Below are 19,758 nucleotides of genomic sequence, written 5' to 3' on the forward strand. Positions count from 1 at the left end.
TGTGTTCCTCTGATCTGTGCTAGATTGTGTGGTCCTGCTCTGGCAGGGCCGTTGGACTCTATCTCCTTGGGTCCCTTCCATTCCTTAATATCCTGCGATCTTGTGAACAGCACTGCCAGAGGGAAAATGATTTGTGAGCTCTGTGCTCTCTGAAGGTGTCAAAGTGAGTTCCAGCCTGATAGCTGCCTACAGGAGAGCATCCTGTGCTTGTCTCCAGACTGAAGTCACTCCCTGTCCAGGCTGCTGAGCTGTTGGGAACAGCAATAGTGACCAGGTCTGGTGGGACATTATGGGTTGCGCTGTGGTGTGCCAGGCTGGTGCTCCAGCTGCAAGGCCACTGGGAGTGGGTCTGAGGGAGGACAGTGGGCACAGGGGCCATGGGGAGGATGAAGGCTCTGGTGAGTCTCAGCAGCAGGAGGCTGAAGACACAGGCCTGAGACACTGTAGCCCGATGGGGAGGAGAAAGTCAAGGGGTTGATACCAGATCTAAGCTCCATGAGCTGAGCTGAAAAGCAGTGCCCACACTGATGAAAAGGCCGAAAGGGGAGCAAGGCTTAAGTGCCCCTTGAGAAGGCCTGACTGTCCTCTCAGGATGTGGGAGCTGGCCCAGGGAGAGGCAGAAGATGGAGGGGTTGGTACTCCCTTCTGCAAGGATGCTTTTTGGCCATGTCCCTGGAAGGAGCAGCTGGTCAAGGAGCACTCCCTCCTTGTCCCCTCTCCTTCTGGCCTTCTGAGTATTCCTGGGTGGGACGACCCTCCCTGAGAAGCCTGTTCCCATGTCTCATCACCCTCTTCCAGTCTCACACCACTGTCACTCATCCTAGCACTACAAATAATTTATTTAGTCGTTTATTTACTGCAGTCATGCATTGAACCAAAGCATTTGCTCTGTTCCTGTCTTGTGTTACAGAACAAAATTCCTCAAGTACAAGGCAGCTGGAGGGTGATCCGGGGATGCCAGGCTTGGCCACTGGAACACACTGGATGGTTGGAGCAGCTACCTGAACAACAGAGAATTTCTCACTTGCTGTGACAGTGGTCCTCAGGTTTCCTGGCCAACTCCAAACTGCACTGCTAGAAGCAGCCAAAGATTCTGAGGTGCTCTCAGGCTGATGCTGACTTTCCCTTAAGACCCAATAAATAGCCAGTCACTCCAGGGCATGCATTCTGTACTCTGCCACCCAGCTAAATGACTGTTTTACAGTGTGTGGGCCAAGAGGCTCGCATCTCCTTGTTCACAGATATGTACAACCAGGAAACAAAGGGCAAGAGGGCGACCACAACTGCAGCGACCAAGCCAGCTCCAGCCAGTGGGCTCCTATGAGGAAACAAATGCAAGAGAGCTACTTCAGATCAGAGTGCTGTGAAACATTCAGCCCTGGCTGCAGCTGGAAAGCCAGCAGGTAGCCTCTGGCCTCTTTGGTGCAGCTCCCGCGGATGCCTCAGCAGAGTTTTTGACTGGAGAGGCACTGGGGGCCAGCAGGGAGAGCTTTTCTGCCACCTGAGGCTCCATCAACAAGACCCCACCCTGCCTGCCCAGAGCATCTGTGCCATGTTCTCCCAGCACATGTGCACTGTTTGGCAGATGGAGATTTTTCCTGCTCCTAGCTAACAGCAATGGAGCAGAGATGCTGGAGCACAGCCCTCTGAAGAGGCTGGAGGGGAATGCATGGAGCCTTCTGCAGCTCTGCATCAGCTGCTTGATGCAGCAGACAGCAGTCCAGGGCCCCTCACTGGAAAGTTATGTCAACCAGGAGCAGTGGCAGAAATGGCTTCACTGGCTCATTGACAGTTCATTAGCACTTGTGGCTCTCTGCAGAGGCAGCCCCAAACCCCTTTCCTTACCTTTACTTTCCCTCAAGAGATTTTTCTCTCTGCAAGATGCTGCAGCAGCAGCGATTTCTGCTTAGCTACAAGCCAAGGTTTAGGCATAGGGCAGAAAAACAAGTGGCCCAAACCAGCTGTGTGTTGTCAAACACAAAAGGCAACCACACTTACTTGGCTGAACTACGACACAGACTCATCCATATTGCAATAATCGCCAGACCAAGCAGCTCTCTACAAAATCAAGCAAGAACCAGAGTAGAAAATACAAGCAAGTGTTTGCTTTTAAAAATCAGATTTTGCCTCCAACCCAGTAGTGTCTGCTCCTCTGGAGCTGCTCAGGCCTTTTCACTATAACTACAATTACATTTACATGGTGTAACTTTGCTTCCCACCGTGGGAGCCAATGCAGCTGCAGAAATCCCTGCTTCCACTCCCTCTGTCACAGAGTTTTGGGTTGGAAGTGACCCCGAAGATAATCTATTTCCAACCCCTCTGTTATGGGCAGGGACATCATCCACTAGAGCATGTTGTTTAAGGCCCCATCTAGCCTGGCATCCAGGACCTCCCTGGGCAAGCTAAACTTACATCCCAGAGCACAGAGCAGAGCAGCATCCAGTGAAATTCAACTGCCTGCTCTGGGAGGCAGCCACCACTGTCCTCTCCCTTCAGCTCTTTTGTCCACCCAGTCTCTCCTGTGGTCCCTCTTCACTTTGGCTGCCCTGGACCAGCAACGCTCAACTGCAGTAGCCCAGCAGACAGAGATGAACAGCAGAAGGAGATGGCCTGGCTGCACTGGGGCAGGGGAAAACACAAAGTGCTGCTTACCTGCCTTCTTCTTCGTGCAAAATGTTTCCTTGAGCATAAGCAAACAAAGAGTGAGCCAAGGCAATGATCCCAACAACACAACCAGCAGAATGAAGGTTGCAGAGGAGCCTCCAAACACTGTTACCTGAGGGAAAAATAGACTGCCAGCAACTGCAGCACAAAAGAACTGCTGGAAAAGGTGCCCCCAGCAAACACACAGCTTAGGCAGGAAGGTGGAACTGACAGCAGCATCTTTGTGACCAGGGAAGTCTGCTCACAAGTGATGTTGAGAAACAGAACACAAGAAACCTGTGACCTTGCTCCAGCATTCCACATGCATGGAAACCAATCACACAGCAGGTTGGAGATGCAAGTTCTAAGCATGAGGAATGGCCTCTCTGGAGCTCACAGATACAATCAGATGCTCAGCATGAGCACCACTGGGGTGCAGGGGAGCCATTCCCAGCTCCAGCCATTGGGGCTAGAGCAACCACACTCTGGGGAACATCTTCCCTCATGCTGCCTGATAAGCCTCTACCTGAGGTTTCCCATGGTGATGAGCAATGATCACAGCTCTGCCTGGGGCCTGCTTTTTTTTCCACAAGGAAATACAATAACATTTGAATGGACTCACAGGTTCTGGTGGGTTTCCATCTCCATTCCCAGAGCTCATGGGGCAGAGGTGAGCAGACATGGATGGCTCAGCAATGCCAACAGCACCACCCATTAAATTCAAAGCAGACTGACCCTTCCAGACAAACACTGAAGATGAAGAGCTGCCAGAACTCCAGAGCTCAGCACAACTGAGTCAGCATTGATTCCCCATTTGGCTGAACTTCTGCAGCTCAGCAGAGGCAGGAGCACAGAACTGAGTCTCCCACAGACTCAAATGGCAAATCCTCCTGGTGAATGGAAAGCAATGTCCAGAGATACAACAATTGTGCTGCTTCAGTCAACTTCCACAAAGCCTGGCACAAGCAGCAAAAGCCCACTGGAGAGTTTAACTTGCAGAGTCTCCAACAAGGTTTGTGTCACAGGTGTAGCTTCAACAGAATGGCACTGTCAGGAGACAGAGTGAAAGGGACTTGTGAGCTCTAAGCTGTCAAACTGGGCTGCAGCCTGGAAGCTGCCTGTAGCACAGCATCCTGTGTCCAGCCCTTGAGCAAGCTGCCCAACAAGATATGATTCCCTCCTCAGGAGGGAAGCTTTCTAGGTGTGCTCCAGCAGCTTTCCAGCAGCACACCAAGAGCTGTTACCATGGGCCTGTGCCTGGCTGTGAGGTCACAACACACCCTCTGATGTCATAAAGCCTTGCTCTCTACAAAAACCTGCCCCTCAGGCCTCGGGCTCAACTGCAGCAGCAGCAGCCACAGGTTGCAGAAGCAGCAGTAGAAGCCATGGCTACAACTACTCAGCTGTTGTTCATGACTGTCATCCTTGCCCTGCAAGTCAGGGCTGGAGGAGGTAAGCAGGCAGTGCTGGGGCAGCCTTTCTTGGCAAGCAGGCTCTTCCCCGCAAGAAGTGTGGGGTGAAGGTTTACCCTCCAGTGCCACAGACAGGGTTTGCTCTGGGGCCTTGAGGTCCCCAGGACCCTCTGCAGCTTCAGCAATCTCCACCTTCCCTGCTCACACCTTGTTACCCGAGACCCCTCCCGTGCCCACAGGCCACTGAGGCAGCAGTGGATGCCAACATGCAATGAAATGTTTCCCGTCTCTGCTTGCTTCTAGCTGAGGATGGAGGACTCCCCCTACCCAGCTATCCAGCTCAGCAGCTGGAGCCTGGTGTCAAGCCCTGGAAGCATCACAGAGGTAAGTTCTCCATGTCCCTTGACAATATGGCAAGAGCTTATTCTTGTACAATTTGCCTTAAGATGCTCTCTTGCTCACTGCTCCTCCTCTTGGCCCATTCTGAAGCTGGAGCCAAGAACAATCCCACAGCTAAGCCCTTGGAGGAAGGAGCATTTCTCCTTTACTCTTCTGCCCCTGTGAAATGCAGATTGCCCCTTCCATGGTAGAGGTACAGGCATGGAGAGGAGCAGAGCAGACATGGAACAGGAACAGAGAGGGAGGGAGCAGGGCTCAGCATTGTGCCCCAGGGGGCTTTGTCTAGAGAAGCTCTTTGTGGCCGCTTGGAGTAGAAGCTGCTGCTGGTGCTGGCTGCCAAGCCAGAGGCATGGCTGGGGTTGAGCTTTGAGCTCAGTTTGGTGCCAGCACGCTGCCACTGCAGGCAGGGCTAACTCCACAGCCTGCTCCTCCTGAGAGCAGGGCAGAGCTGAGTGCCGTGGAGTGCCCGGCTCTGGCTGGCACTCAGTGCCACTGCCTTCTGCAGAGGAGTCTGCAGCTGTGTCCCAGAGGCTCTTCTCTGCTGTGCTCTTTGCAGGTGTGCCTGTAGGCCAAGACACTCCAGCTTCCTGGCCCAGCTCCACAACTGAGGCTCTGGCAGGTGGCACAGGTAGGTCATGGCTCTGCCCTCCCTTTGAGAGATGCCAGCTCCAAGCCCAAGGGTCACCTGGCTGGGTGCCTTGGTGGGCATGAGGACACAGACCTGCCTGTGGTGGCCTCTCCTTGCATGAGCCCCTGATGGTTTCTGCCAGCCAGTTCTGCCCAGGCAGCTGCCAATAGGTGATGGAATCTTCTCTGGCTGTTTAGGTGCAGAGGAGACTGAGTTGAGGACTCTTCCACTGCCCCCCGAGCCTCGTCCACTGCAGCCCGACTGGCATCCCCGCAGTAAGTCCCTGCTGTCCTCACAGGCCAAGCACTGCTTTGCTGTATTGTATTTGTGTGAAAGTCAGCTAAGTCTCTTCTGTTTAGGTCCTCCAAGAGCAAATTACCCAGCCAAGAGGAGGATGATTTCCCCAAAGGTGTTTGAAGCCATCAGGGAAATATTGGACCAAATGGAGACAGAACAAGGTTGGGATCCCTCCCTCTGCTGCTGTTGTCAGCCTTCTCAGTGTCCTGAGCTGCATTGCCTCCTGACGGGGAAGGCTTCCATCTAACCCAACTGTCCTGCTTGCCTTCTTCAGAGAGAGAGCAAGAGGCTGAGGAGGAGGAGGTTTTGGAAGGAAGCAGAGGTTCTCTGCCAGCCCCTGCCGAAGAAATGGAGGTGCCTCCAGGCAGCCCCACCTCAGGTAATTGCTGTCCCGTGCTCAGGTGGCAGCATCCATCAGGATCGAAAATGAAAGGGACTTGTGAGCCCTGCACTCCCCTTAGCCGTCAAAGCAGGCTCCAGACTGGAAGCTGCCTAGAGGAGAGCATCCTGTGCTTGTCTGCAGTCGGCATTCGCTCTCTGGTTAGGCTCCTGAGCTGCTGGAAGCAGCACCAGTGAGCAGCTGTCAGGAGCTCTGAGCTGTGCTCTCCTGTCCTTCCCACCTTGTTACCTGAGCCCCTTCCAGCACCCGCAGGTCACTGAGGCAGAAGTGGGGCCCAAGCTGCAATGAAAGGTTTCTCATCTGGGCTTGCTTCTAGATGAGGATGGAGGACTCCCTGGTTATCCAGCTCAGCAGCTGGATCCTGGTGTAACGTTGGAGCCCCTGCAGCGTGTGCCTGCAGGGAGGATTTTCCCAGCTCCTCCCTTGCTTCGTGCACTGCAGCCCAGCTGGCGTCGCAGCGCTGAGTCCCAGCTGAGCTCACAGACTAGAGCTGGTGTTCTGCATTTTATCCCTGTGAAACTCAGCTCAATCCCTCCTCTTTAGGTCCTGCAAGAGCAAATGATGCAGCTGAGGAGGAAAAGATTTCCCACAAGGCTTTTGAAGCCCTCAGGAAACTGGTGGATAACCTGGAGAGAGAACAGGGTTGGTATCCTGCACTGTTCCTTAGCCTGAGGCTGGGCAGAGGGAGGTGGCAGACACAGGTCTGGCCATCTCCCAGGAAGGAGCAGCTGGTCAAGCAGCTGCACCTCTCCCCATCCTCTCCTTTTAACCTTCTGAGTTTTACTAGGTGGGACAACCTGTCCCAAAGCCTAGGACTGTGTTTCTAGGCACAAGCAGTTGGGAGGGGGCAAGGAAGTTCCTGGCCAGAGCCAGGGTGCTATAAGCTTGCTGGTGGTGCACAGGTCAGACTTAACCTTCCCATTGCTCCTCCAGATATGGCCAACGAGAGAAGTGCCAATGGGGATGGTGTACGTGGCACCCAAAGGCCCCCATGTGCCGAGAATGTGCTGAAGAGATGCATGATTGCCACAGCTTCCATTGTGGTTTCTGTGCCAGTCACCATTCTGTTGTGCCTCCTGGTAAGGTGGAGGCAGAAGAAGAAGAAACAAAAGTGAGTTGTTGCCTCTTCCCCCCCACTGCAGCCTGCAATGGCTGCTGGTAGCCGGCAAGCACCTCCAGCCCAGCTGCTATGGAGCAGGGACTTGGTGCTTGGGCAAAAAGCTCCACCAGCAGCTGAGGACTTCAACAGCCTCCTCTCTCCGCAGGAAAGCAGGCGCTGCAGGAGCACAAGGCTGGCAGAGAACTCGTGGCCAGCCTGAGAGCCAGAACCAACGCAAGGCGCCGCAGCTCAGCTCTTTGCTGACACAGCCTTAGGCCTCCCCACAGCCCCTCTGCCCTCCTCCCCATCCTCCCACAGCCTGCTCCCTGCACCCTCCCATTCCCCCCACCCTAACAGCCCCAACCCCCTCCCCTTTCTCAGCCTCCCCTTTTCCTGTTATTAATAAAGAGGATTTCTGGGACAAGCTTTGGTGGGATACTTGGCAACGTTTGCTCAACGCTTGCACTCCAGAATGAGGTCTCTGCAGTGCTTCAAGCCCAGCACATGCAGCATGGGGAAGAAGTAGCCTCAAGATCGCATGCCCTGGTGCTCAGGGGCCACCTCAGCCAGCCTGATGTCTGCAAGACACACAGAGCCCACAAGCTTCCTGTGCAGCACTGTCCAGAACTTTCTGATACAGGTGGTTAAGGAACCACCGAGGAGAGCTGTGCTGCTGAGCCTGGTATTAACTTAGAATACCGAGGGTATGGGCTTGGGAGGTAAAGCTTAGGGCAGCCTTGGCTGTAGTGACCAGGAGATGGTGGAGCTCAGGATCACACGAGGAGAAAGCAGGTCAGTAAGCAGCACTGCAACCCTGGACTTCAGGAGGCCTAACTTTGTCCTCTTCAAAGAGCCGCTTGGAGGAATCCCATGGGCTGGGCCTCTAGAGAGTAGGGCAGCCCAAGAGGGCTGGCTAGGGTTCAAGCACCACTTCCTCCCAGCTCAAAGTCAGAGCATTCCTTCAAGTCAAAGGTCAAGCTGAGGAGGCAGGAGACCTCCACGGATGGGCAAGGAGCTGATGCAAAATCTCCCATGCAAGGAAGAAGTTCATAGTATGTGGGAAAAGGGACAGGTCACCTGGGAGGATGATAGGCATGCTGTCAGGGAATGCAGGGATGCAAGAAGGAAGGCCAAGGCCCTCTGGCAATTAAATCTAGCAAAGGGAAGTAAAAGAGAACAAGAAGGACTTCTTCAAATCCATCAGTAGTGAGGGAAGAGCAGGTAAAATGAGGGCTGCAGCTGAGTGAGGAAGGAGCCCTGGTGTCAGAGGATGCAGAGGAGACACAGTTACTGAATGACTTCTTTGTGTCACTCTGCTGCCAAGGCTGGACCCCAGGAATCCCAGAGCCCAGGAATAGGAGAAAGGGTATGGAGAATGGAAGACTCTCCCTTGGTCAGTTAGACCATTTGGGCAAAGTGAACACTTACTAATCCATGGGCCCTGATGGAATGCAGCCTGAGTGCTCAGGTCCAGTGAGAAGCTGTGGAAAAGTTCTGGGTTTCTCTGTTCAGAGATCTTTTTAAGTCATGCAGAGAGAAAAGCAGAATGGCAAAACTCCTGCTAGAACTCAATCTGACCACTGTCCTAAGAGGGATCCCCCCCCCAGAGTGCCGGCACAGGAGCTTGCCAAGACAATCCCCATCATCTAGATCCATTCTAGAATAGGTTTGCCTGGAAGGACCTTGAAAATCATCTAGTATCAACTACCCCTGCAGGGACACCTCCCTCTAGCCCAAGTTGCTCAAAGCTTCATCCAGCCTGACATTAAATGCTTCCAGGAATTAGGCATCCCCAACTTCTCTGGGTAGCCTGTTCCAGTGTCTTAGTAGCCTCCTGGAAGGGAATGAAGGTTGCAGCTCCAGAACCGTGTTTGGAGCATGCTCTCAACCTTCGACTCTGCTCAGTGCTGAGTTCCAGAGTCAGGGTGCAAAGGTGAGACCCTGCCAGCAGCAGGGCTTCATGGAGGGCTCCTCCCTTCACCTGCAGCACAACCAGCCACTAGCACTGAAACAATGACCAGCTTCTGAAGAGCCAAGCGCCACAGCTTTTTACCTCATAAAGCAGTAGGACATTTCCAGATGGCCTGGTCTTAATCTGTGATTCAATTAAAAAACCAAACAAGCAAACAAAACCATCACACATTTTGAGGCACAACTGGAGCAGAGACTCTGTTGTGCACACCAGGACCATACCTGTTATTGAGGGGTTTATACTGACAAGCAGTGTCAGAGCAGCTGGCGCTAAGTAGACAACCTGTTGATGAAACAGGAATGACTGCAGAGAGCTTCTCAAGAGAAGCAGCAGCCCCATCGACAGGGCTGCTGCTCCCCTTCAGCACAGGCTGTAAGGTGGGCAGAGCAGCTGCCAGCCCCGCTCCCTCTGGCACTGCTGATCTTCAGCACCACCCCCCAAAATCCTGGAGCATCAGCTAGTGCCAGCCCTTGCTCTTCAGCTGCTGGGTTACTGATGGCTCGCTACCCAGCCTGCCCTACCCCTGCACCCTGACCCCCAAAGGAAAGCCCCTGAGGGAGACTCACCCCTCGCCGCGGGTCCCCAGCCCCTCCACCCGCACTGGGCGTCTTCCCCGGCAGCAGAGCCCCCATTCCCTACCGTGGACCAAAGTAGGCACACACAGGCATCGCTCACTGCCCCTCAGCACCGGGGCTGGGGCACCGAGGAAGGCTGCGGCAGCTGCCTGCGAGGACGCTTCGAATCGGGACTGTGGCGGCCCTGCCGAGCTAGCGGAAGCTTGCTGAAGCCCGCGGCAAGCAGAGCTGGCTAGGAGTCGGGAGATGGCCCCGGCAGGGAATCCCGGGGAAGGGCAGCACGAAGACAAGGAGCTGTTGGGTGCTTTCTGCCCGGGGAACCAGCGCTGAGCCCGGGGCAAGTGCGCAAATGGGCCCGAATGAGACGGAGTCTCGAATCGCGGGGCGGCTCCAGCCGCCGCAGGGCAGCGCTGGTTCTCCTGGCGCCTCCTTGCTCTCCAGCTGACAGCAGCCGTCGGCATCCTGCGGCGGCCACCGGTCGGCCCAGGCCAGCACCGCGGGGCTGCGGCTGGCGACAACCCGCGGGGACGGACTGAGTGCAGCCGGGGCCTGGGGGCAGGCCAGCTCCGAACACGGCGCCCGCCCCTTTACAGCTGCTCGGTGCTTGCCGTACTCACCGTCCAGAGCCCGGCGTCGGGGTCGTTCACCTGCGGCGGAGAGACGCGCACTGAGAGCCCGCAGCTGCCACCAGGGCTGGGGCCGCTGCCCGCGGGAAGGCAGCGCACAGGAGCGCGGCGCGGCCGCCGCCGGCCGCTCCCAACTCACACGGCACCGCCCTCACCTGCACGGCGGCCGCCAGCCCGAAGAACGCAGCCATGAGGATGTTGCAGAGCCGCCACAGGCAGACCGACGCCCGCCCGCCCGACATGGCCGCTCCGCCACCGCCCGAGCGCGGCCACGGGGGCGGGACGGGGCCGGGTTCGGAGCCTGCTGCGGGCGGGGCGGGCAGCGTAAGCCACCCATCGCCGCCCGTTCTTTAGCTACTTCTGCTGCCTGCCCTGGGGGTGCTGCCCTCTGCTCCGCTCTGCTGACATGTCACTTGCACTGCCTGACCCAGCTGCGACTCTGCCTCTAAACCTCGACGGCTGCCCAGGATTGAAAGGGCTCCAGCAGCCGCGCCACCGAGAGTTCAGCAATAGTATTTATTGTCTGTAAAAGCCAATGATTATCAGTGACCAGAAAAGGTATTTACAGGTGGTTACAGCACGGGAAGAGAAGTGCACACTGCACTTTGTCTCAGTGGACTATCCAGGCAGATCCCTGCAAGCTTTATGGCTCAGAAGAATCGGGGAATGAGCAAATGGGTTGGAAGTGACCCTAGAAATGATCTGGTTCAACCTCCGTGCCGTGGGCAGGCACAATATCCACTAGAGCAGGTTGCTCAAGGCCTCATCCAATCTGACCTTGAACACATCCAGGGAGGGGGCATCCATGACCTTCCCGGGCAAACCGTTTCCATGTCTCACCACCCTCACTGAGAAAGAATTTCTTCCTAACTTCCAGTCTCAATCTCCCCTCTTCCAGCCTTACACCGTTGCCCCTCATCCTAGCACTACAAACCATTTATTTATTTTTATTTATTTGCTGCAGTCATTTACTGAACTGAAGAATTTGCTCTACTCTTGCCTTGTGTTACAGAATCAAATCTCTTTTAGGTACAAGGCGGTTGGAGGGTGCTGCAGGGATGCCAGGCTTGGACCATTGGAACGCACCGGATGGTTGGAGCAGCCACCTGGACAACAGCTTCCAGAGAGGAGCTCCTCACTCGCTGTGGCAGTGGCCCTCAGCTTTCCTGTGGTATCACTTATTTTTTTATAAAGCAGATGTTATATTGATTTTTAAAATAATACTTATTCTTATCAAATCGTGCCAAAATTTATTAAGGCGTGGTTTGTTCAGCTGTGAAGATGTTTTTACGATGAAAAGGTACAGCACAGGGGCAGGATTAGCACTTTAATAAACAGCTCTTTATACTGGGAAGCTTCCGCGGCAATGTTGCCACCTGTCCACTAGGGAAAGGTTCGACATGGTCCACGGCGGCCGAGCCGAGGTGGCAGCCAAGCAGGGAGCCTTCAGAGAAATAGGCGACAGATATTTGGTATTGATGCAGTGAAGTTCGAAAGCTCTCTGGCTGCACTTCTAATCTGAGGCACAGTGTGCATGCACTGCTTAACCAAAGGTACCAACATGGCACAGAGCCAGTGGGGGCTGTGTGCTTGGACTCGGAGGACCTCTCTGGAGACAGCACAGCTTGGCAGCAGAGGCAGCAGCAGAAGCATGGATTCAAAGTGGAACCATGGCAGATTTTGGGCTCAACTGCAGCAGCAGCAGCCACAGGCCTGAAAGTCAGAGCAGAGACAGCAGCAGAAGCATGGGTTCAAAGTGGAGCCGTGGCTCCCATTAGACACCTCTTCCTCACCATCCTCCTCATCCTTGCCCTGCAAGTCAGGGCTGTTGGTGGAGCTCCACTGTGAGCAGCAGGAGCAGGTGAAGGTTTTCCCTCCAGCACAACAGGGAGAGCTTGCTCTGTGGGCCTGAGCTCCCCAGGCCCCTCTTCAGCTTCAGCAGTCTCCACCTTCCCTGCTCCCTGAGCCCCTTCCCAGGCCAGAAAGGTGTTTAAAACCATCAGGGAAGTGCTGGAGCAAATGGAGAGAGAACAAGATTGGGATCCCTCCCTCTGCTGCTTTTGTCAGCCTTCTTGATGTCCCTCATGTGAATTGCCTCCTGGAGATGGCATCTTCCTAAGAGGAGTCCATGGATGTGGACTAGATCTCCACCTGTATTTGGATACAGGATGTATTCCCATCCTGTGCCCACAGCTGGGTTGGGTCACCCCCTGCCAGGTTTGGGATGTGGCTGGGGTGGGTGGCCCCCAGTGCAGGGACACAGCACTCTGTCCCCTTGTCCTGCTGCCACCACTGCCACCATTGTGCTGACCTCAGCACCCACTCACTTTGAGCAGGGAGCAATTCCTTAGGTCTCAGCTACCTCAGTGTAGCCCAAAGGCCAGCGGGGCTTAGTGCTGGCAGTAGAGTCCCACTTTGGCCGGTATGTACCAGGGCCATGGCACATTCAGTGCCTGAGCTGCATCTGACCCATCCAGGACACCCCAGGCTCTGCTGGGCCATGGGCTGCTCCTTGTGCCATAGCTCTCATACATGGTCACCACAGCTTCCATTGTGGTTTCTGTGCCAGTCACCATTCTGTTGTGCCTCCTGGCAAGGTGGAGGCAGAAGAAGAAGAAACAAAAGTGAGTTGCTGCCTTTTCCCCCCCACTGCAGCCTGCGATGGCTGCTGGTAGCCGGCAAGCACCTCCAGCCCAGCTGCTATGGAGCAGGGACTTGGTGCTTGGGCAAAAAGCCCAGCACATGCAGCATGGGGAAGAAGTAGCCTCAAGATCGCATGCCCTGGTGCTCAGGGGTGACCTCAGCCAGCCTGATGTCTGCCAGACAGGCCACACAGCAAGACACACAGAGCCCACAAGCTTCCTGTGCAGCACTGTCCAGAACTTTCTGATACAGGTGGTTAAGGAACCACCGAGGAGAGCTGTGCTGCTGAGCCTGGTATTAACTTAGAACACCGAGGGTATGGGCTTGGGAGGTAAAGCTTAGGGCAGCCTTGGCTGTAGTGACCAGGAGATGGTGGAGCTCAGGATCACACGAGGAGAAAGCAGGTCAGTAAGCAGCACTGCAACCCTGGACTTCAGGAGGCCTAACTCTGTCCTCTTCAAAGAGCCGCTTGGAGGAATCCCATGGGCTGGGCCTCTAGCGAGTAGGGCAGCCCAAGAGGGCTGGCTAGGGTTCAAGCACCACTTCCTCCCAGCTCAAAGTCAGAGCATTCCTTCAAGTTAGGGACCCTCACTGGAAGGTTGTGTCAGCTGGCAGCAGTGGCAGAAATGGCCCTTCCGCGGGCTGCAGCCCTCTCAGCCAGGGACAGCTCCAGCACTGCTGTCCTCTCAGCGGTGCTGATCGGCTCGGCCACGGCTGCAGGCAGCTCCAGTCTGCAAGTTTCTTCCATCAGCTGTGCCACAGCCTCAGCCTCACTCCCCAGGCCCTGCTCCTGGCCCAGCCCTTTTGCTCTTCTCCCGTGCCTCAAACCCTCGCCCAGCCCTTCTCACCTCTCCCAGCACCTTCCCTATTTACCTCTTATCATCCCTGCGGAAGATGGAAACAAGTAGGAAGAGGAAACTTGCACTGCAGGAGGTGGGCACCCTGCAGCTGCCTGGGCAGACCTCAGCATGCACCCTGGGCATGGCACGGGGTGGGGACCCTCCTCTGGGCAGATGATGGGGGCAGAAGCCCTGAGTGTCCCCAGCTCACAGCACAGGGATGCTTGTCAGGAGCAGCTGCCTCCTGCCTGAAGCCTGAGCTGCTGCCTTTTGTGCCCCTTTCCAGGCCGGTCCCTCGGGATGCCAGGCCCCCTCGCAGTGCAAGAGAGCATGCAGATGCCACCAGGGCAGGGTAAGGAGCTTCTGGGTGCCAAAGCAGGCACGGAGCCAGGCTCTGTGGCCAGGGCCCCACAGGCAGAGTGAGCAAGACCACTCACCTCTGCCCTCTCTGCTCTGGCAGATCCACAAGACCTCCAAGGAGTCCAGGAGGAAGGAGCTCAGGAGGAGAAGGTGGCTGGAGAAACAGGCTGGCCACAGCCAGTGGGTGCTGGTGGTGAAGGAGCCACCCAGGCTGCAGCAAGCTCCTGCTGGGCACATGCTCAGGGCCCACCTTGCTTGATGCATCTTGCCAGGCAGCAAAAGGGAGCAGGGCTGCCAAGGACCCTGTTCCACAGGTCTGCTTGGCTGTGGCAGGGCAGGACCAACGACCTTTCCTGCTTGACTTTTGGCTTAGGATATGCCTAAGAAGAACCAGGCTGGAGAAGAAGGATGTGGAGATGGAGGAGGTTGATGAGAAGATGGAGGTGAATGGTGCAGTAGAAGAGGAGCAAATGGATGTGGACCAGCCTGGAGAGGAGCCCATGGAGGTGGACTGGATCCCTCCACAAGCACAGGCATGTATGCCCCATCCTGTGCCCACAGCTGGCTTGGGTCACTCCCTAGCAGGCGGGGGGGGTTGGGGGGGAGGGCAGCTGGGGTGGGTGGCCCCCACTGCAGGGACACAGCACCTTGTCCCTTTGTCCTGCTGGCACCACTGCCACCATGGCTCTGCCATCACCACCCACACAATTTGGGCAGGCAGCAATTCCTTAGGGCTCAGCTACCCAGGTGTAAGCCAAAGGCCAGTGGGACTTAGTGCTGGCAGCAGAGTCCTGCTCTGCCCAGACTGTGCCAGCACCTGGCACATCCAGTGCCTGAGCTGCAGCTGAGCCATTCAGCAAGCTCCAGCTCTGCTGGGCCAGGGGCTGCTCCTTGTGCCAACAGCTCACTTGCTGCCTTTGCTTACAGATTCCTCAGAGGCAAGGAGTCAGCTGCAGAAGAAGATTGTTTTAGTTGTTCTTAGCTTGTTCTTCATGTTGTTTCAGTAGGTTAGTTACTTTAGTTCAGTTGCCTAGTTTCAGTAGGTTAGTTCGTTTGGTTTAGTTTAGTTAGGTAGTTTCAGTATGTTAGTTTAGTCAGGCCCAACAGGACCTTTCTACTGATCTTCCGTGGTGCTGGCTTGGCACACAACATGGTTTGGAACCTGGGGGCTTTTTATGTTGTTTGCTATCTTGTCACCTGCCAACAGCTGCAAAGCTGCTGTGCCTCCAGTAGTGTATTGCAGAGACTGTTCTGGACATGGTTCCAGGTGAGGATGGCCAGAGCGGGATACCTAAGATGAGCTCCCTAATCCAGGTGCTTAAAGACAACCAATTTCCTCCCTAGTGTCCTGTTTGTGCTGGGTCAGCCCAGCCCTGTGCAGATGGATTTGTCCCCAGTCATGAGCACTAACAGGGCTCCCAAGTGCCCCTGAAGCTGGGGCACTCTGTAGCACAGAGCTGTCTCCAGGGACTCCTCACCAGTGACAGCCAGAGCTGTGCACAGCTACACAGCTAAAGGACACTTTGTCTGGGCTGCTCTTCCAAGCATGCAGCCCTGACTGAAAGCAGCCCAGGGAAGGAGTTACCTGAGAGCCAAGAGAATGAGAACACAGCAGTGTCACAGAGGGAATGCTCCCAAGTGAATTTAGGGAAGACTCTCTAGAGAGGCTCCAGAAACCAGGGATCACATTCCAAAAGTCAAGAAATACATTTCCATTCTTCCAGTCCATCACAGACTGGAAGGGAGTCAGGGTCCTCCTACACAGTCCTCCACACTGCTGGCTCAGTCTGAGCCTGGGTGGAAGCAGGAGCTGGCACTGCCCAGATCCTTGCACCAACAGCTCTCTTGCTGCCTTTGCTTCCAGGTTTCTCTGGGCTCTGGAGATGGCTGCAGGAGAAAATTGGTTTAGTTGTTGAGTTCCAAGGGAAGGTGCTGTAGTAAAGTGTTTGAGTTAGAGCAGGATACACTGCACTGGGCAGCTAAGGAGGGCACTGACCAGGGCCTCTAAGTGGACAGATGCAATCCTAAACATTGAGGGACTCCAAGGCATGAGCCACAGGAGCCACCTGAAATGCACTGATGCATTTAGTGCCCTGGTCTACCCCAGAGGGTGAACCAGGAGGGTAGAGCTGGAATGGATACAAGGAAGAAACTCTTTGCAGTGAGGGTTGGGAGACACTGGAGCAGGTTACCCAGGGAGGCTGTGGATGCTGCCTCCCTGGAAGTGTTGAAGGCCTTGAGCAACCTGGGCTACGGGAGGTGTCTTTGCCAATGCAGGGGTTTGGAACTGGATGATGTTTCTGGTCCCTCCCAAGCCAAACCATACAGGAGTCTTAGATGTCTCTGGGGCACACCCCTGCAGTGCCCAGAGCTGAAGCAGAAGGGAAAGCTGAACAGATCTGAGCACTGCGGCACTAAGGTGTGAGCCCAGCAGTGACAGCCAGGCAGGGCTGGGCCCTTTCCACTTTCCCCTGGCACCTGAGCCCAGCAGGTGCCATTGGGCCTTTTCCTTGCATCCCTGGATCCAGGACCAGCAGCCCCAGCTGCGGCAAGCAGGCGGCTCCTGGGCCAGATCAGGGCTGCTGGGCGAGGGCATCGGTGCCCAGAGCTGGGCTGCGTGCATGGCAACGGTGCCAGTGTCACAATGGCCACAGTGACCTGTGCAGCTGCCCTATAAAAGGCAGCTCTGAGCTCAGGTTGTTGGTCTGTTGAACCTGGCGAGGTGAGGAGAGGGCAGCAGAGGGACAGGACCTGGCGTGGGGGTGCTGAGGGAGGAGTGGGCCCCACAGCTCAGCCCTGCTGTGTGCTGCTGCTCCCTCACCCCTGTGCTGCTTCTCCCTCAGTGTCAGCAGAGCGTTTGGAGGAGATCCCCAGCCCCGTGGTGGGAGAGACACTCCGAAGCTCAGCGGTGACCAGTTCAGGAGCGAGATGGACACCAACCCTGTGGAGCAGGGTGAGAGCAAAGCTGCCCTCCCGCAGCCTGGCAGAGGGCCGGGTGGGGGCAGCCCCTCGGGAGGCTTTCCCCAGCCCCACACCGGTGCTCATCCCACTGCCATTTGCTCTGTCCCCTGCAGCCTGCCAGCTGTGCCACCAGGTACAGCTGGACCCTGACCTCTACGGGTTCAAGAGGGAGCAACACGGGCTGTATTCCCATGACTTCTGCCTGGTGAGTGCCCTAGGGGCTCCCTCCTGCTTTCCCACAGCCTGGCCCGGCCACAGTCTCCTCAGCAGCTCTGTCTCTGCTCTCTGTTCCCTACAGTACTTCGCCAGCGGCATTTCTCCTACCGTCATTACATCAGAGTGGGTGAGCTACTCTGATGATGACATTCAAACAGTCATTGACAAGGCGGCAGAGAAGGTGAGGACCTGGCAAGCACAGGGAGATTTGTGCCGGGAGAGGCTTGCAGGAGCTTAGCCACGACCCCAGCAAAGCAAGTCCAGCCCCACCAAGCAGCCCTGGGACAAAGATCCTGCTGCTGGCAGCTCCACAGAGGCTCCAGCACAGGAGTCTCATCTGCCAGGCAGAACTGCAGGGGGTGTCCACAGCAGTGGGCACATCCTGCCCCCTGCTAAGTGGCGTGGGGCTGGCTGTGGAGGTGCTGAGCAGATGCTGATGGAGGCTGCTGTGCTCTCTGCAGATATGCTATGTCTGTGGCAGGCTTGGCGCTGCCATCAACTGCTGCGACGAGAGGTGTGAGCGCAGCTTCCATCTGCCCTGTGCCCTGCGGGGGCGATGTGTCACACAGTTCTTTGGCAACTGCAGGTAAGGGCAGATGCCCCTGCCCAAGAGTGCTTCTCACCTTCGGTCCCTGTCTTGCCTCAGGCAAAGGGGAAATGAAACTGCTGTGACTCTGCCCCTGCCCAAGCACAGGGCTAGGCAAGCTCACCAGCTCCTTCAGAGCTCCCCTACCACCCTCCTCACTAGCAGGGAAGGGCACAGCACCACACACCTCACCCATCCCTTCGCTCTTCCCCACAGGGCATTCTGCTCACGCCACCGCCCGCAGCAGATGGTGGGCAGGGACCCAGAGCCAGAGACCCACTGCCTGCTCTGCCTGGAGGCCGTGGGCCAGAGGAAGTCCTACAGGACCATGGTGTGCCCAGCGTGCCAGCATGCCTGGTTCCACAGGAACTGCATCCAGGTAGGAGCTGTTGCCTCAGCCCAGGGGCAAGGCAGGGGCAAGGCAGCACCAGGACCTCCCTCACACTCCTGCTGTTTCTTCTGCAGGCCCATGCTCTGCATGCAGGCTCCTCAGCCTTCAGGTGCATGCTGTGCAGGGACAAAGAACTGTTCCAGGCAGAAATGCTCAGGATGGGCATCCACATCCCTGTTAGGTTGGTTGCTCATAAGACAGGAGGGTGCAAGGGCTGTGCCAGGCCAGGGACTGTCCCTATTCACCTGGCCCTCCACTGTCTCTTGCGTCTGGGCTTCAGCTACAGGGGGGGGTAGGAAACAGGGCAGGGGGGAGGCAGGGACAGACACCCTGCACCTGCCCCATGCTGGGGCAGCAAGGGGTCAGCAACTTTCTCCATCAGACCCCCAGCATGGGAGACCCTGGAGGCTTTTGAAAGCCTGATGGAAAGGCACAGCCAGTGTGATGCCACCCAGTGCCTGTGCCCAGCAGGCAGGGAACAGGCAGAAGAGGAAGGGTAAGTTGCTGCAGCTGCCTCTCAGGGCTCTGCACGGGGTCTCTGCCTGGCCAAGGGCTCAAAGCAGATGGCCCAAGATGGAGAGCTCTGCTGGACAGTGCCCTGCTGCTGCCACTTTGTCCTCACAGCCAGCAACCCCTTTGCTTCCACAGGCCCTGGCAGCTGTTGCTATGCAGCTCCTGTGCAGCTGAAGGCACCCACAGGAGCTGCTCCAGCTTGAGCAACAGCACAGAGAGCTGGGAGTGCCAAGGCTGTGCTGGCCCCAGCAATGGTAAGAAACACAGCACTCGGCTGCCCCTGGGCTGCTGTCCTGGCACCAAGTGCCCAGGCTGGCTTGGCAGAGCCCCTCTGCTCCAGGAGGGCTGGGGCACTGCTCTGGGCTGTCCTGCTGCATGCATGGAGGCCATACCCCTCACCCTTCTGCTTCTCTTTGCAGCTGCCGGTGCCAGCCAGGCAGGACCAGAGCCTTCCCAGGGCTCCCCAGGGCCTGAGGGCAGCAGCCGTTCCGCTGCCCCCGGGCCCACCTGGGTGCGAGTGGGCTCCCGCCTGCAGCGCCGTGCGGAGCTGAGCCCCTACAGCCGGCCCAGGAGGCGCCGCTAGAGCGGGGGCAGGAACAGGCATGGTTGGAACTCGGCCTGCAGCTGTCTGCGGCATGGACCTGCAGCTCTGCAGGATGCTGGCTGTGGACAGTGCCACCATGGCAGGCCGTGGAAGGGACCCAGAGCCCACGGCCAACTGCTTCCTCTGCCTTCAGGCTTTCTTGTCGGCCCCTCGTTTTAGAGGGCTGACAGTTCTTTCCTGCTGCTTCTTGTTCCTTCAGTAGTTTAGTTTAGTTCAGGCTAGGTTAGGTTGTGTTAGGTAAAGTTAGGTAAAGTTAGTTTAATTCAGTTCAGAAGTTCTTGTAAATATGTTTGTTGATAGCTTCCTGTAAATACATTTGTTAACGTTTTTTCTGGAAATACGTTTGTTGAGGTCTTTCTTCATAGATTCCCAGAATAGTTTGGGTTGGGAGGGACCTTAAAGACCACCCAGCTCCTATGCCCCTGCTGCCACGGGCACAAACACCTTGCACTAGCCCAGGTTGCTCAGGGCCCCATCCAGCATGGCCTTGGACACCTCCAGGTAGGGCATCCACAGCCTTCCTGGACAACCTGTTCCAGCATCTCACCACCCTTTTTTCACTGAAAGGGTTCTCAGACACTGAGCAGCTGCCCA

The 19,758-nt window shown here is 56.3% G+C and overlaps 2 protein-coding genes and 1 pseudogene across 2 annotated transcripts; 2 read left to right on the forward strand and 1 right to left on the reverse strand.

Annotated features, from left to right (window-relative positions):
- Positions 1-833: 833 nt before the first annotated feature.
- TMEM220 (transmembrane protein 220) lies at positions 834-10,316 on the reverse strand. The gene is made up of 6 exons (XM_064151160.1): positions 10,207-10,316; positions 10,043-10,072; positions 9,072-9,132; positions 2,653-2,776; positions 1,999-2,058; positions 834-1,318 (listed from the first exon to the last, which is right to left on the reverse strand). Exons 1-6 carry the CDS (start codon positions 10,291-10,293, stop codon positions 1,186-1,188), a joined length of 495 nt encoding a protein of 164 aa, XP_064007230.1. The 5' UTR covers positions 10,294-10,316; the 3' UTR covers positions 834-1,185.
- LOC135179394 (uncharacterized) lies at positions 3,188-7,451 on the forward strand. Its single transcript, XM_064151156.1, has 9 exons — positions 3,188-3,655; positions 4,359-4,439; positions 5,011-5,082; positions 5,280-5,357; positions 5,442-5,540; positions 5,654-5,758; positions 6,323-6,421; positions 6,713-6,890; positions 7,045-7,451. Exons 1-9 carry the CDS (start codon positions 3,541-3,543, stop codon positions 7,151-7,153), a joined length of 936 nt encoding a protein of 311 aa, XP_064007226.1. The 5' UTR covers positions 3,188-3,540; the 3' UTR covers positions 7,154-7,451.
- Positions 10,317-11,451: 1,135 nt separating the features above from the next.
- LOC135179799 (PHD finger protein 7-like) lies at positions 11,452-19,251 on the forward strand (annotated as a pseudogene).
- Positions 19,252-19,758: the final 507 nt, after the last annotated feature.

The sequence above is a fragment of the Pogoniulus pusillus genome, chromosome 11 (genome assembly GCF_015220805.1).
Source record: "Pogoniulus pusillus isolate bPogPus1 chromosome 11, bPogPus1.pri, whole genome shotgun sequence".
Lineage (NCBI taxonomy): Eukaryota > Metazoa > Chordata > Aves > Piciformes > Lybiidae > Pogoniulus > Pogoniulus pusillus.

Coding starts and splice junctions, on each gene's coding strand:
- LOC135179394 (XM_064151156.1), top strand. CDS start 3,541: ATGGAAAGCAATGTCCAGAGATACAACAATTGTGCTGCTTCAGTCAAC. Junction 3,656..4,358: donor CTTGCAGAGTCTCCAACAAG/GTTTGTGTCACA, acceptor GCTTGCTTCTAG/CTGAGGATGGAGGACTCCCC. Junction 5,083..5,279: donor GGCTCTGGCAGGTGGCACAG/GTAGGTCATGGC, acceptor CTGGCTGTTTAG/GTGCAGAGGAGACTGAGTTG.
- TMEM220 (XM_064151160.1), bottom strand. CDS start 10,293: ATGTCGGGCGGGCGGGCGTCGGTCTGCCTGTGGCGGCTCTGCAACATC. Junction 9,133..10,042: donor CCGACGCCGGGCTCTGGACG/GTGAGTACGGCA, acceptor TTTCATCAACAG/GTTGTCTACTTAGCGCCAGC. Junction 1,319..1,998: donor CTGTGTCGTAGTTCAGCCAA/GTAAGTGTGGTT, acceptor GTTTCCTCATAG/GAGCCCACTGGCTGGAGCTG.